Source organism: Manis pentadactyla, chromosome Y, assembly GCF_030020395.1.
Source record: "Manis pentadactyla isolate mManPen7 chromosome Y, mManPen7.hap1, whole genome shotgun sequence".
Taxonomy (NCBI): domain Eukaryota; kingdom Metazoa; phylum Chordata; class Mammalia; order Pholidota; family Manidae; genus Manis; species Manis pentadactyla.
Window position 1 is genome coordinate 33,132,715 of NC_080039.1, and position 16,117 is coordinate 33,148,831.

Consider the following 16,117-nt stretch of genomic DNA (forward strand, 5'->3'; position numbering starts at 1 on the left):
CTGGAGTCTCCCTGTAATGACCTGTTTACTTTGTTGAGCTGTGCAAGAGGTTTTCTGTGGTTGGCAAACACTAGTGCCTCTGATAAGATATTCATGTCAGAAAAAAAAAAAATGTCAGAACATGCTGATGAGACTCTCTGAACCCTCCTTTCCTTCTTTTTCCAGAACAGGGTTTCCAGAATCATTTTGGTTAGAGGGAGACCTGGGACAGCCTGGCTGGAGGTGCTCACATAGGTCTGTGTATTTCTGGAGAGCTGCAAAGCTGGTCTGTGGTTCAGGAAAACATACCCTACATGATGGCAAGAAGACAGTGGTCTTAGATACCGCTGCTTGGAACAGGTGGTAGGGGGCAGGTCATCGCAGTCAGTACCGAGGACATCTCTCTTTGTGAAAAGAAGACAGTCTGGCAACAACACAGGATGGGCACTGAAGCTTAGTACACCTGCCTGGCGTCGCCTGGAGTTCCCACCTGACCAGCTGCACAAGTCAAGGTTCTCTGCCTGGCTGTTTAGGCATCCGTTTCCAAGCCCTACCAGGAATGCGTGCCCCAGGGTCTGGCCTGTAGGACAACCCTCTCTACTGTGATGCTTATCTTCCAGGACACAGGCTGTCCTAGTGTCTGTCTAATTCCCTTTAACACTTAAATAGTTCTCTTGCATTTCTTTCACTGGGGTGACCCTGTACCTGACTGGAAACTTTGTCACAGGGATTGGTGTCCCTCAAAGAGTGTCCTGCAATGTGGACTAATGTTACCCACCAAGCCCCGTTGAGACTATAGTTCATAGACTGTCATGAAGCTTCAGCCTGTCCATCAAACTCAGGGAGGTTGGAGGTAAAAGAAGCATTTAAATACATTCTGGCCATGCCGTGTAAACAGATTTTACTGAAATTCCAGGTAGAATGCTATTTCTTACTCTCATGCCTAGGGAACACTTTCTTTATAACATATATTTCAAATTTTAAACATCTCTTTATTTCATTTGGCTTTAGAAAACTTTCAGTTTTTATTTCATGCTAATCATTCATTTGATTTCAAAGAATCATTGGGCTACCTTTGTTCTTTCTATGCAGACATGCTCAATAAATATTAATAACCAAAATAGATGGAATGGTCTTTTGTTAGGAAAATTGTAAATGCTTAAGTCATCCTAATGTTTCTATCTTCTCCATAACAATAAGGAGCTCAATAGAGAACATTGAACACAAAGGCCTCTACTTTTGAGCTATATTAACAATTTTGTTCAGTTCCTTAGACTCAGAACTAAAAGTTTCCCAACAAATAAATAGTTGTATAGTCTGCAAACATTTTAATTTTCCTCAGTTATGGACCCTACTTTTCAATTAAAATTTAACAAAAATATACTTTCAGACAACCTACAAGTTCACCAAGAATCGTGAGAATAATGGGCGGAGGTGGGGAAAGTCCATCTGTGGCAATGAAGGAAAATGTTTCATGCATTTATGTTTTAAATGAATGAGTCGAGTTTAAAAAAGGAGTTTCCTCATGCATTTGGATCAAAAAAATGTCCCTGTTGCAACAACTGGATTGACATCGATGAAAAATGTCGGTATTACGTTATATCAGGATACAGTGTGAATGGATGTATACAGAAGAACAGTTAGATAAAGATACCCAAATCTTAAAGTCGCGTGTCCATCTACTCATGAATTCCACCTGAGGAGTTTACCTTCTAGAATATAATCAGACAAATGTACAGACGTACAAACATACTGTGGGTACGACTGTAGTATTCTAGCATCTCTCCCCTGGCTTTAGCGCATCTCCATATGAACAGGCGTTCCTAAGCGGCGGAGAGAAGTAGTTCATCTCCATACCAGTGGGTAATTACCTGGGCGACTCAGGGCTTATCTGAACCTGAGAGGTTTGGGGGAGGTCTCGCCTGCTTCTGCCGGAGCAGGAGAGAGAAATGACCCCAGACCGCTGCTTGTAAGCAATAAACAGGTTTTAAAGTTTATTTCTCCCTTTGACTGATTTTGGTTTTAGAGGTATTTTGCCCTGGAATTTCCTCTCCCCAGAGTTACACATACTCACCACATCTTTTTTTTTTTTGAATAGAGGAAAGTTTAGAAGCATTCTAAATTGGTTAGTTAACCCAATCATCGATTGGTTAGTCAAACAAATCATAGTACACGTTGCAGAAGGAAACAAGAAGCCCAAGGAGGGCAACTTTGGGGAAGTGTTACTCCTTTCCTGTAACCACTGCTTGTGCATTGAGCTCTCTTTCATGAAATAAGTCTACTTGTTCAGGACCGGGACTCAGGGGATGGGGCGCAAAATGTAATGTTTTCAAACCTGGATCATCTGCCTGCACAAGAGTTGGAAACATCTCGCTCAATATTCTCTTTAGTTCAAAATTTTCCCTCTCTTTTCATTCTGTGAACAGAGGGACGGAAACACAAATTTTGCCCTATCATGTCATATTGTGTTTGTTTGACATTTGTGAAGCTTGCTGCCTGGGGAACATGACCAGACAGTTTTGGAGTAAAATCAATATATGATCACAGGACGGAAAGAACAAAAGAGGGCCTCTGTCCTTCCAAGTTCATGCCTGCAGCACACGCAGTATGAATTAGCAATTCATAATAATTCAAGGTCAAATCAAAAGAATGTGACTAAAAACACTGTCTTAAGTTTAGGATGTCTCATTCCTAAAATTCTCTGCTGTGTTCCGGGATTCCTAACTTAGAGGTGGGACAAGGAATAACAAATACCCAAATAAGAAATTATTAGTTTTATTATCACAGTGGAAGTTCTCTACAATGACCTGGATTTAATCATCTTGTCAGGATAATCAGCAGAACCACTTCTTCCATAAAATAGTCTGGCTAATTTGCAAACAGGCTCAATTCCTGGCAGATATAGATACAGATATAGATATAATTGAACTGGGACTCAGGGGATGCTACACAAAATGTAGAATTTACCAACTAGGTCATTTTCCTGTACTATAAGTTGAAAATAAAGTATGTTTAAAGAATGCATTCATCATTTGATATGATTCCCCACTTTAATGGGCTGTTGATTAACTGAATGATCATAAGCTTTGTTCTGTTTGGTAAGACATGATATGAGCAAGATTATCATAACTCTTCAAAAAAACACCATAAGGAATGTCTTAGCTTTGTTTAAGTATTCCTACAGTGCCCGTCACTATAACAAAAACCCCAGCTTTCTAGCAAAGGCTAATTTAAAAACCAGTGGGGTCCCTGCCCTGCTGCAGCCCAGCAATTCTCCCATGGAAACACCTGCTAAATTAGGCAGGTCCAGAGGAAAAATTGTGGATACAGAAGTACCTATTTCTTAATAAAAAGATGGGCAAAAGTTGCCATTTCCACAGTCCTACTCCTTAAGGTTCCAGAGTATGCTAGGTAGGACATGACATACTACTAAGTAAGTAAGACTACTTGCATGTAAATGAAATCCACATGCTTTCTATAAATGCCACTGAATTTTGGAAAAATACGTATAGTGTTTAGCTATGAACCAAAGCGTTTGAATAATTTTACCTCCAAATAGCTTTTTTTTTTTTTTTTAATTCAAAGAATTTGCATTTTAGAAAATGCAGTACTTCCGATACCAGTTGTCCCAGGAAATACTTCAGTCAGGCTTCAGGTGCCCTCAGACAAGGAAGTATTCATACACAAACTGAGAAGTATCTTTGGTTATCACACTGTTTCTGAATCAATCCGATATCGTTCACTAACCGATTCAAATGGATCAGTGAGAGGAACATACACTCCCTACTCCAGATTATAGGATCCATTTGAGGATGGATTATTCTCATTTTGCTCTCTCTTTGGCTTAGTGTCTTGAGGTTCGAGAAAAGTCCAGCAGCTCCATCTTTTGCTACCTGTCCATCAAATCCCACCTCACTTAGTACACCGGATACAGAAAAGCAATCAGTTTCCTATAAATGCAACACAACAGGTTATGGATTTTCTGAACATGTTGTGCTCCTATTAAATACAATTCTTCCCTCTTCTATTTTGCATGAAATCAACCACTGCCAAATCCCAGAGCCACGTGTGACAAGCCAGATCACACACTCTGGGAATTCCAGGTGCCTGAAACCTTGAGGTTTACTGAAGCTCTTCCCCTGCAGGCAACATGGGCTGTGTGACTTTGAAACATCATTTCATCTTGCCTAATTCTTTTTTTTTTTTCATCTTGCCTAATTCTTCATCTTTGAGTTGGGGGAGACACAAACGTGAGCACAGCTGCTGGCAGGTGGAGAAGAGCTAACTAAGCACAATGACTTGACCGTCTGAGGTCGCGTGACCGCCCAGGGGTCCCGAAACCTACTGCTTTCTTTGGGGTCTCGTCTCTGGAAGACAAGTAGATTTGCATTCTGCATACGGGGGGATGTTTGGTTCAAGCTAATGGCTGCCAGCAACTCCAGTCCTTCTGAAAGATGGCCTTGCTCCCCCCCAGGAAATTACTATGCACAGAGGATGGGTTTTGGGGTATTTGAATCTCTTGGGCTTCATGTCACCTATGAATGGGTTCACTTCTTGGTTAATAGAAAGGTAAAGAAGACAATGGCAAAGAAAGAACATTTTTTCACCTGAATTGGAAAAAAATGTATATATATCAAGTCTTTGTTGATGAAAATGAAATTAAAATAATGTAAAAGACAAGTGTTACTCAGGTATGTTGACTGTTTATCCCCACGTGCATGGCTTTGCAGGCCTTTGGTGAAATGCCCCCACCTGCCACTTCCCTCTGCCTATTTCTGCTCAGCCACGCCAGCCCCACTAAACGTCTGGCAGGCAGCTGACATACGCTGTGGACATTTACGACTTAATGTTTGCATCTCTCTATTTCCTTTGAACAGCCTGTTCATATCCACCTCTACTGTCAGATAAAAGGCAAGTGGAGCCCACAATTCACTCCCCTGACTTAATTAAAAATCATCCCATCTCTGTCCAAAAAAACCACAGCATCTAGCACGGCAGAATGGCCATTAGTATGTTGTTCTTTCCTGAATGTGTCTGTTGCTCATATGGCTTATGAACTTCAGAGGGCAAGGAATGTGCTTCATTCACTTTTATGCTCCCAACTTTGGGTCCAGAATCAGAACAATAGGTGCTCAATTAACACACATGGAATGAAGAAACATGGGAGGAACAGAGTGGTGGACAAGGCATAGGAGAAAGAACTATATGCACATTCTTTTTACTAACAATTCCTACTGTTTATGTTTACTAATAGTTACTATCATTGTAACCACCTGTCATTTGCACGTCCTGCCAGATAAGAAGTTACTCTCTCTAAGTCATTTAGACATTTGCTAAAGCTCTATAACATTCCCTACTTTGGTTTATCCTTCTATGTGTCCATATTTGATTTAATCATAATCTAAACTGAATTCTCTTGGTTCTGTTTTCCCGAGTCACCTGGAAAGCCTCCTGATACAACAAGGCACGTTTCACTGGTTCACTGTCGTCATCCAAGTTATTCAGCCTTTTACAACTGTGCTAAGAAGGCAAGATGATCATCTCACGCAAACTCAGAAACAAATCGCTCCTGCCAGCACACTGCAACACACATGCCCCGTCCATGCCGGACACAGCTTTCCCACGTCTGGGTCATGGTCCCCACCACTGACATCTCCTGCTCACTGCCAGGAACCACCCTAGAGGCACAGAACACAACTGAAGCCCACCCTGGGCAGTGGACCACAGCCTAGGGCGGCAGAAGATGGGAGAGAGCTTCCTGTCTTGGTGTAAAACAGGGTCATGGCATCCCTCCACTGCTAGGCTTGTGCCCCAGGGCATGTCCTGTCTTAGTGCCGGGCTCCCTTCTTATTCCAGAGTCACTGAGCTCCAGGAAACATGCCCCATAAACTTGGACATCCCTTTAGTTAACCTTCACAACCTTTATTATTATCCCTTGGGGGCAGAAAATATCATCCAGAAACTGTCTCCTTCTAAAGTTGATCTTTGTGTCTTTAAAGAGGGCTGGAAACAACTTCCGGATATGAATCACTCAAAATCCTTATTTCCCTCCTACGATTACCATTAATAGGGCGACTGCTTTTTCTAGGCATCTTCTTCTCCTAGGGGGTGTTTGTTAGGAGTCTTTCAGTACAAACCTGATAATACTGGGTCTGCACTGGTTGACCAGATGTTCCCAGAAAGGCTTGCCTCTGGGAAGCTTCAGATGTTAAGCTGGTTCACAGGGACGTCTCCAGTTCTCATGCAGACGTGCTTCAACAAGTCACGGATCACAGAGACACGACCCCACGGTCCTGGATGCATTCCCTCCAGCAGCATTTTGTAGATCCCTGGAGTTCTGGGAAGTGCCTCTAGGTCAGAGCGTGAAATACGACGACAGGACATTAGTAGAGCTTCTCGGTCTTTCCAAATCCAAGGTTTCTCAACTTTGCACTGTTGATATTTGGGGCTGAGTAACTCTTTGCTGGGGAGCTATCCTGGGTAGTACTTGACGTTCTGCAAGATCCCTAGTCCCCAACCGTTGGATAATAATATGACCACCACCCTCCGATTGGGGCAAATGAAAAAATGTCTCCACACTTTCCTAAAACCACCCTGTCCTCAATATTCACAAAGAATAATAATCTGGAAAAGGCCCTGAAAAGTTCTGTGGTACAGAAATAAGTCAAATTGACTGAATTTTCCAATGTGCTCAGCCGTTTGCTAGTGGACACATAGTTTTATCTCACAAAGATAGCCTTGAACAGACAACACATTTGGAACTACTGTTCTAGAAAACCTTACTAACACTCTTTGAAGTGCACCAGACAAGCATCTGACCTAATTTAACTCTAGTGAAAATAATACCCCATAATCAAATGTCTATCAAAAATCCTCCAATTGTTTACTTACGAATATGAACGCCCACCTAGTAGACACATTTGTCATGGAGATTATGACCATAAAATTACTTCAATTACTCTTTATTATTTGTTAGCATGTTTATCTGGAAATACATGTCTTTTCTGGTAATATATAATGCTCCAAGAGGAGTATATGGTGCTCTTGATGTGTTAGTAATGTATTTCTTTCTTTACATTTAATGTTTCAGATTCATTTAGTACTTGATAATGTTTATATGTGACACAGTGAATAGACCATAAACATGAAAGTCAGGTTTAGATCCAACTCTTAATCTTCCCTCGCAAACACAGTCATATTGAAAAAATTACTCAAGTCTTCAGAACTAACTATGATAATACTCAATCCAGGAAAATACTGTCCTATAAGATTCTGGTCACCAATCCTAGTGTGTGTGGTTTTCTTCTCCACACCATGAAACAATTCTAGGAAACCAGCTGGGGGTCCCACAACTCAATTCAATTCTGATGCTATCTAGGAAATAGCATCAATCCCAGAGGGTTAAAGGTTCAGTCCTTCCAAACCACTCTCCCCACCCCCAACTTCAGATGCCAATCCCAAATCCAGGTTATATCACCTGTCATTCTGAAGACAGTATAGATCTGAGGTTTCCATGACCCCTACCGTGGGTTTGATTGATTTTCTAGAGAAGCTCACTGAAGTCAGAGAAATATTTTATTGACTAGATCACCAGCTTATGATGAAAGGAACATCAGACGGAAGAGACGCAGAGGGTCAGGGGCGTGGGGAAAGGACCTGGAGATGCCATGACCTCTCCAGGTAAGTCACCCTCCCCACAGCTCTTCGCATTCACCAACCAGGAAGCTCTCTAAACCCCCTCCTGTTGGGTTTTAAGGGCAACCTCCTTACCATACACATTGTTGGCTAAATAGTTGGCAATTGGCAACTGATTTGACTCCTAACCCCTTCATAGCCTCCCTGGAGGCCTTGGGGTTGGGACTGAAAGTTCTGACCCTCTATTTAAGGTTAGTTTCCTAACCACGCCATCCTTAGGTGCATTCCCAAAGTTACCTCATCCACATAAGAAACACCTGTATTGTTCTAACGCCCTAGGATGTTCAAAGGGTCTTACAAGCTCTGGGCCAGGAATCATCACAAAGACAAAATAACTATTTGGCCTCTATTATAAATCATAACATCACATCATTGTGGAGTATATATAACATTATCTTAACACAGAAGATACTCCTTACATGTTGATTTGTGCCCGAGACCCAACCCCACCCCCTACTGACTGGGGAGAAAGAATTCTTTTCTGAGATTTGTACAAGTTTCTACGTTTATATATATATATATATATATATATATATATATATATTTATTATAGAGGATATACTTGCATGTCTCTTGTTAAAATGCAAAAAACATACATGTATAAAGAATAAAATACAATTCATCCATCACTTTGTTACCCAGAGATAAATCCCTGCTCAAAGAAGCAGATAATGCATTCTCCTCTTTTCAAAAATTTGGAGACTTTTAAGGACAAGATTAGACAGTGGCACATATTGTACTTCTTGAGATGAGTTCTGACATTCATACCCTCCCAGGATATTGAACAACGCAGTTGAGGAAGGAAGGAAGCCATATGACTTTTGGAATTTCACTTTGCCCCAGTGCAGGGCAGCAAACCTCTCATAAAGGGCCAGAGACTAACCGTTTTAGGTTTTGTGGCCCATGTGGTCTGGGTCACAACTACAGATCTCTGCTCTTATAGCTCTGCAGACAATACAGAAAGTGATGGGTTTCGTGGCCCTCCAATAAAACTTTATCAACAAAAGCAGGCGGCGGACAGGTTTTGTCTCGTGCACTGTAATCTGCCTCCTCTGGCCTTACAGTGCCAAAGGTTGATAAGGACAGAAAACTCCAGATATAAAGTAGCTCTTGTACAAACTGTCAGACTGTTTCTGGCTGGTATAAAAAAATTAAAAGAGCATCAAGGTAAAACTCCATGACTGAACCCTTATTTGTTAAAACTTTTCATCAGGGAAAAATAATGTGCACCTGAATTATTTTCCCATTGAAATGCTGTCATGGCTTCCAGACACTTCAAAAGACGCTGTTTTCTTTGCAGGCAACCTATTCACCGTGTATTGATTTCCTTTTAATTCCTCTGATGCAGCTTTTTTTGGCTGCCTTCCAAGTTACAGCCATTTCTGCCACTACATAAATCTTTTCAATAATTTCCCCCAAATTAAGTCCCCTCTGTCTTCTCTCATCAACCAATTTCCCTCCTACGAACTCCAGATTCAATCAGCCACACATGGCTGACGGAATCTGTTTTTAAATGGACATTCGGTGAGTGTGTAATTTTCTTCAAGGATGATGGTGGAGAAAACCATCAACAATAATATGATTTTCCTTGCAAGGAATAGTTGAGCTGGAGATGGATTTCTAGTGCATTTTTTTTCTCTCTCTCTCTCTTTTTTAAGTCTTCAGTTTGCCACAGACTGAATTCCTGCCACATCCATTGGTAAATGGATTTGCAGTTCGACACGTACTGCTGTGCCACGTTCCCAGCTGATCCTTTTTGCCAACTCTGGTGCCCACAACTTGCCTTTTAGCAGTTTTCCTCAAGCCCCTGCATCAGGGGACCTACTGCCCTGTTCCTCACTGCCGTGCTGGCTTCCCCTCCCTGGGAGCCCAGGATCCTAGCCCAGGGTGCCTAAGAGGAGTGTGATCCAGGTGTGTCTGCGGCAGCAGCACCATGACAGTCACCAGGAGCTTCCTTCCACCTCCACCTACTACTGTCCATGCTGACCTCGCCGGACACCATGACCTGACACAGATATCTTGAACCAGTGCCCCAGATATCTGCAGTAAGAGAACTAGAGGCCAGGCATGGAAGGAAGTAGGTCTTTCACCATTCACATTTTCCCAGATTTCCCAGACTGGCTGCAGGCCGTCTCACAGCGGGGAGGGTAACGTGGGTTTCTTACAAGCATTGCAAGAAATATCTGGCCCTTAACAGAAGCAAAGTGCGTCTTAACCACAGGACGCTTCCATCTGTCCAGTGATAAGCGACAGAGCCTCCATTGAGTAATGCAATTACCTCTGCTTGGATCACTCTGAACTGGCTCAAAAACACAACGTTTATTTGTTTACCCAGCATCGATCAGACCCTTGTAAACTGATTCAGAATGACAGAGAATAATGTCTGGGACAAAATGTCAGTGGACAGAACAGCCATAAGAAACCAAGTTCAGTTACACGGGCTTGGAGCCCCGTTCAGCCCACCTCGGTCCTACCTGGGACGAAAGACATCATTAGCACGTGGCAACTTCTGTTGGAATTAGAGGAAAATGATCTAGGGAAGGCCCCAGCTAGGCTTCAGCATAAGTGTGTCCTAAACCGTTAAACAGGAGGGATTTGCATGTGAAATTAGCTGGGAGCCCTCCTCTCTCCTAGCTCAGCGCTCTGTGGTGCCAAGTGCTGGCACAATGGCAAGTGGCTGATATCAACATGCTTGCCTCGCTGAAACACACTCAACTTGTCTCACCTCTATGTCTGCTCTTGTTCAGTTTGTAAATGATACGTTAGACTTACAGTGATTATCTTTATTTTATTAGTGATTAAGCCTGAGCATGTTATGTACATTTCATTTTCTATTCTCCAACTCTGATAACACTTGTCACATACTGATTATCTGACTGGATGATGGCTAAACAGAAGCTGTGGTTTTGAAGAAGTGTTATTTTGAAAGAAAATATAACTCATTGTACTTGAAAGGGAAAAACACTTTAGAACTTCTAGAAGAAAATATATTAACATGTGGTCATGACTCTGAGTAGTAAATTATAGCTAACCAGTACGAACGCAACAAATCAAGAAAGAAACGATCGATATATTTGTAGCCTTAAGATAAAAAAAATTATTTAGCCATAACTTTAACAACCAAGAATAAACAAAACATACAAATATAAACCCACAGATGATACTGGTTTTTTTTGTGCATGAAATTGATGAAGGTTTTTTTATCAATAATAGACAACTAGGGCACACATTACATAAATACATATCATACAGGAAACCTATTATAAAAATATATATTACATTATATATTTACTATCAATAATACATGTGCATTTTAGTCTGTGTATATAAATGTCGATTAAAAAAACCCCAAAAACTAAAGGAGAAAGATGGGCAAAGAATATGAATAGGAAATTCTCAGGAAAGGATATTTAAATGTCTAATAAACATGTGAAAAGATATTTGCCCCTGTAATCAGGGGAGGGCAACCAGAAACTACAATAAGTTCATATTTCATGACCATCTGATTGGCAAATATTAAAAAGTTCTGCCGATGTCAATTGTTAAGAGCTGATTCAAAGTCTACATTGAAAAGCAGTATAATGATCACTTTCTAAGGCAGAAATTTCATTCCTAATCATGTATGTCGAAGAACCACTCATATCTGTGTTCACACTGACATGTGCAGAAAGCTTCCCTGAGGTATTTCCTGGAACAGCAGTAAACTGAAAACTTAATTTTCCACCAATAGAGAAGCAGAGGCGTGCGCTGGATATTCACGCCTGAAAGACATGTTTAGCAGACCAAATTAATCAACTCCAGATGGACTAACATGCAAAAAACTCTAACACAAACCTGGGGGGGAAATGGCAAATAACAGGAAGGTATGCACAATGTGATGTATATAAAGTCTGTAATCATGCAAACAATGTCTCCATATTATTTCTGAAAATCTAATCCATAGAGACATTTTAAAGACATAGAGGTGAACATTAAAACCAAATTTCTGTTCCAGATTTTTCTGGGGGAAGGGAGGATGGTAACGAGGGGAAGGGGTGTAAAGACTATGTCAGCTGTGTCGGTAAAGATGGTAGATACTCGTGGATGGTTGGTTGGAAGGATAGATAGATAGATGATAGATGGATGGATAAATAATGGATGGATGGATGGATGATGGATGGATAGGTGATGGATGGAAGGATAAATGATGAATGGATGGATGGATGATGGATGGATGGGTGGGTGGATGGATGGATGATGGATGGATGGATGGATGGATGGATGGATGGATGATGGATGGACAGATGCATGGATGGATGGTTGGATGGGTGGATGGATGGATGGATGGATGGATGGATGGGAAGATGGGTAGACGGACGGGTGGATGGATAGATGGTTGGGTGGGTGGATGGATGTGAATATGGGTGGGTGGATGGATATGAATATGGGTGGATGGATGGATGGATGGATGGATAAATGATGGATGGAAGGATGGATGATGGATGGATGGATGGATGTATAGATGGATGGCATTTTCTCCAGAATCCTTGTTAGCATTGCGTCTCTTCATTAGTGTAGGTGTGAGAGAGCTGACGGTTTTTCTTAGAATTCAGCTCCCAGGAATTTGTTTTCATCCATGTGACTTGGGGTGTGGAGACCGTTGCTGTAAGCCATGTCTCTTCTCTTTCCTCTTTTGCTTCCCAAGGTCATTTCAAGTAGCTGAAGTTGTCCAGTGTCTCTATTAAAGGCTATATACAAACATGAAGAACGATCATAGAGAGAAATATGTAGAAGAGAGATTTTCAGAAGAGGAAGCAATTAACTTTCTGCTCTGCAAAATAGTCTTTGCGAATTATTTTCAAGAACCTTCATAAGGTCAGTTAACTCTCACGTATTAAAAGAAATCAAATCCTATAATATTTAACGTCTATGAATCTCATCAACATTCATAGAATTATTCATCTGATAGTAAGTATCCCAGAGGTATAACAAGTTGCTGTTTTTTAATCCATACTTGCCTAATTTTAAGCAGTTTCAAAAAGTTACTTCAAGAAACACAGTATGGGCCTGCAGATTATAAAATTTATTCATAATCACAGTTGATTCTGTTAAACAAATTGTGTTTCCATTCTGAGCCAGTGGCCTATGACCTTCTATGTAAACATAATTTGAGTGTCATGTTTTATTTAGATAACTGACATTCTGACTGATACACACAATGCTTTTTTGTCATTCATGAAGGTTTATATAATTTACTCTTAATTCTAAGGGTTATTGGATTTTAAAGGTATGACTCATGCATAAGAGCTGTCGCAAAATGAGAAGAAAGACGGCAGCACCCAGGTAATGGTTTGGTTGACTATATTACATGGAAGGAAAAAAGAAAGAAAGAAAGAACCATCATTCTAAATAAGACATAAATGAGAGTTTTGTGTCTGATACCAGCATCATTCTCTTCTTGGATACCCATTGTAATGGGAACGCTACAATTTTAGGAATGAAATACAGAAATACCCAGTCCCCTTGCACACACACAGACACTTAACTATATGGTGTGCATATACAGATTGTTTTGTGCATAAGGACACTGTTGTTCTTAATGGAGTACTTACTAGAAGATTCTTAAGAAATCACACGAAATGAGACCATCTTTTGGAGTCTGAGTAATAGCACCCCTCTTCCCTATCAAAATTCTGAATTAAGAAAAATATGTCTATGGGGACCAAAAATGTCACCTTTATTGACATCGATGTAGCAGATATTGGAGAAGGTGGCTTTTGTCAGGGGCAACCTCAGCACTGACCCCGAATCAGACCTGCCCCACTCATTTCCAGCCAGCATGGGGCTGAGGCAGGTTCCCCTTCTGAGACTGACCTCTTAAGACCCCCAATGTGGGGAAAGAGAGAATGGCAGGGCTGCCAACTCCCAGGAGGAAGGGGAACAGATGGAGCTGGCTGAAGCATGCCCCTTGCCACCAGATAACCATCCCACTTCTCATGGGGAGGGCAGGGAGTAAGCGCCAGGCAGGAGGAGCTCCCAGGGCCACACCCACCATTACAAGGACACAGCGGGCATGCAGATGTGTCCCTGCTTTCCTCAGATTAGGATAAAAAAATGCATTCATGTGAGGAGCTGAAAACCATGGCTATGCATCGTCACCTCTACCCATTACACAGACATCTGTTTGAGCGCCTACTGTATGCCTTGTGCATAACTGTGGAGGGCATGCACTCCTGCAGTCCATGCCCCCTGGAGTACGTGGAGCGGAGGGCACACGACGGGGTAAGGACTGATTTAAGTCCATACGCACGCATGCAACAAGAGCAGTTTACAGCCAGTGAAACAGAGATCGTGGTAGCTGACCACGGTTTAAACGGGGGCTTTAGCCACAGACAAAGCACACGCATATGAACTGGTCTTGACAAAACTGGATGGAGGCCACAGGCTCCTTAATATGGTACCCAGGCCACAGTGAACTCGGAGCTCCCCAGCGTACGGGTCTCGTGTTCCCATCATGGGAGGGAGGGAGGGGATTGAGTAACATAAACCTTGTATGTCCACATTGCTAATGATGCCATCACCCATGAAATCAACTTTTCCAACATTTTTCATGGTTTACAAACCATGGAAAACATTTAACAGAGACGCTGAAAGAAATACAGAGAAAGAACTTACTGGAAGCCAGAAACACTTGAAGAAGTCAGTGAGTAGAAAATAAAAATATGAAAATATGATTTATAACACGCAAACTACACATTGAAGAGGTAATGTTCTGAGCTATCGGATTAATCACTGCTATTACTGGAGCACAGAGAGGGAATCAGTGGACTGGAAAGATATCTTTGTGTATAAAGAATAATGCTGCTCAATTTTTATCAAACATGAAATTAAAAATAACTTACATGGATCTCTATGTATTTGCAATGTGATTTTAAACTCAGAAGACCCTATACATTCAAATTGTTTAGAGATGTGCACAAAACAATTTTGTATACAAAAATATTTTTTTGAAATCTTTTCTGATTACTTGTAGTTGTACAGGGAAGTGCAAAGGATTTTTCTTTTTGTAGCCTACCTTAGTACAATTAAATCCAAACAAACTTCTTCAGACAACAAGATTCTAGCATTAATTTTCTTCAGCTTTATAAATGCCCTTCTTTAGTTTGGAGTGCAACCATTTTTTCATCGAAAGCTCCAGGTTTAAAGAAAGAAGAAGAAATTATAGGGGAAACATTTAGTAACTACACGGTGCACTGTCACCTAGTCATTTGTGAATCATGGAAACATTAAGTAAAGAATATTTCTGAAAGGCGAGAGACTCCGTTTCCAGCATTAAGGGCATCTGTAGGCTGCAGCAATTTCTCCCAGTAGAGGAACTACACAATGACAGATAGAATGTAAACATTCTTTTTTTTTCCCCCCACTAAATCTGAGCTCATGTGCCTAAGAATCAGGTGTTATGACCTATGACCACACGTCCCTGAAGTCATCTAGCACTGGGAGAAATGTCTAGAGGTGCCTGGAGGTGTCTTCCACAAGCCTGTCACTGAAGGGGTCTATTTCTGAGAACAGAACCCCCAAGCCTTGGTCTGAAAAATGAAAGTGTCATCTGAAACTTGTGCATAAAGCAAAGAGAACCTAATGATCACAATCTGGGTGGTAAATTGGTCATCAGAAATTATATGACCCATGTGGTCCCATATCACAGTTTTAAGCCTCAAATGTGTAAGTGCCAGGAGTGGTCTGGTGGGAGCAGACACCAATCTTCACTAAAGAAATCATTTAGAATGTAGATGTTAGAGAGTTCTTGCAAGCCATATTCCAATGAATGCACATTTCTCTGCCACACATACATCATGAAATGCACAAGAAATCATTACAGAATCAATGAAATGTGAGAAAAAAGAGAATTTAAAATGCCATTGATTATATAGCATCCAAAAGCACCAAATACCAAGGCATAAATCTAAGACGAGATGTATGAATCTTCTACACTGGAAACTACAAAACACTGCTGAGAGAAATGCAAAGCATGTAAATGGATGGAAATCTATACCATCTCCATGGATTCCAAGACTCCGTGTTGTTAAGATTTCTACGGTTCCCTGACTGGTGTAAAAGTCGAATTCAATCCCAATCCAAAACCAAGCAGACTTTTGTGTGCAGTGAAAACCTCATTCTAAAATGTATATGGATATGCAAAGGGCCTAGCAGGACCAAGACATTCCTGAAGGAGAATAAAGTTAGTTAGAAGAGCTTTGGGGGGGCACTTTTTTGGGGACTTACAATTGTCAAAACAAAGATACCCCTAACTCTAAATGAAAACAAGCAGAGGCTGCTTATTCAGGGCCGGGGCTGCTATACCAAAAGGGACTCGACCACCGATATCTGCATTTGGCTGAGACCTAAAGGCAGGCAGAGAAGTGGGAAGGCTTTACAGTGAGTCAAGGAAAGAGTCCAGATC

At 41.3% G+C, this 16,117-nt stretch overlaps 1 protein-coding gene across 4 annotated transcripts in view; it reads right to left on the bottom strand.

Annotated features, from left to right (window-relative positions):
- LOC130678838 (steryl-sulfatase-like) overlaps nucleotides 1–16,117 on the bottom strand; it is a 469,951-nt gene that overhangs the window by 240,694 nt on the left and 213,140 nt on the right. Inside the window, exon 10 of one of the 4 annotated variants that reach the window (XM_057496236.1) lies at nucleotides 6,036–6,329. The exons of the other annotated variants lie outside the window; for them this stretch is intronic. Coding sequence (XP_057352219.1) covers nucleotides 6,181–6,329 — 149 coding nt within the window. The 3' untranslated portion in view covers nucleotides 6,036–6,180. Of the gene's footprint in view, nucleotides 1–6,035; nucleotides 6,330–16,117 lie in introns of those variants that run through there. 4 annotated transcript variants of the gene reach the window in all.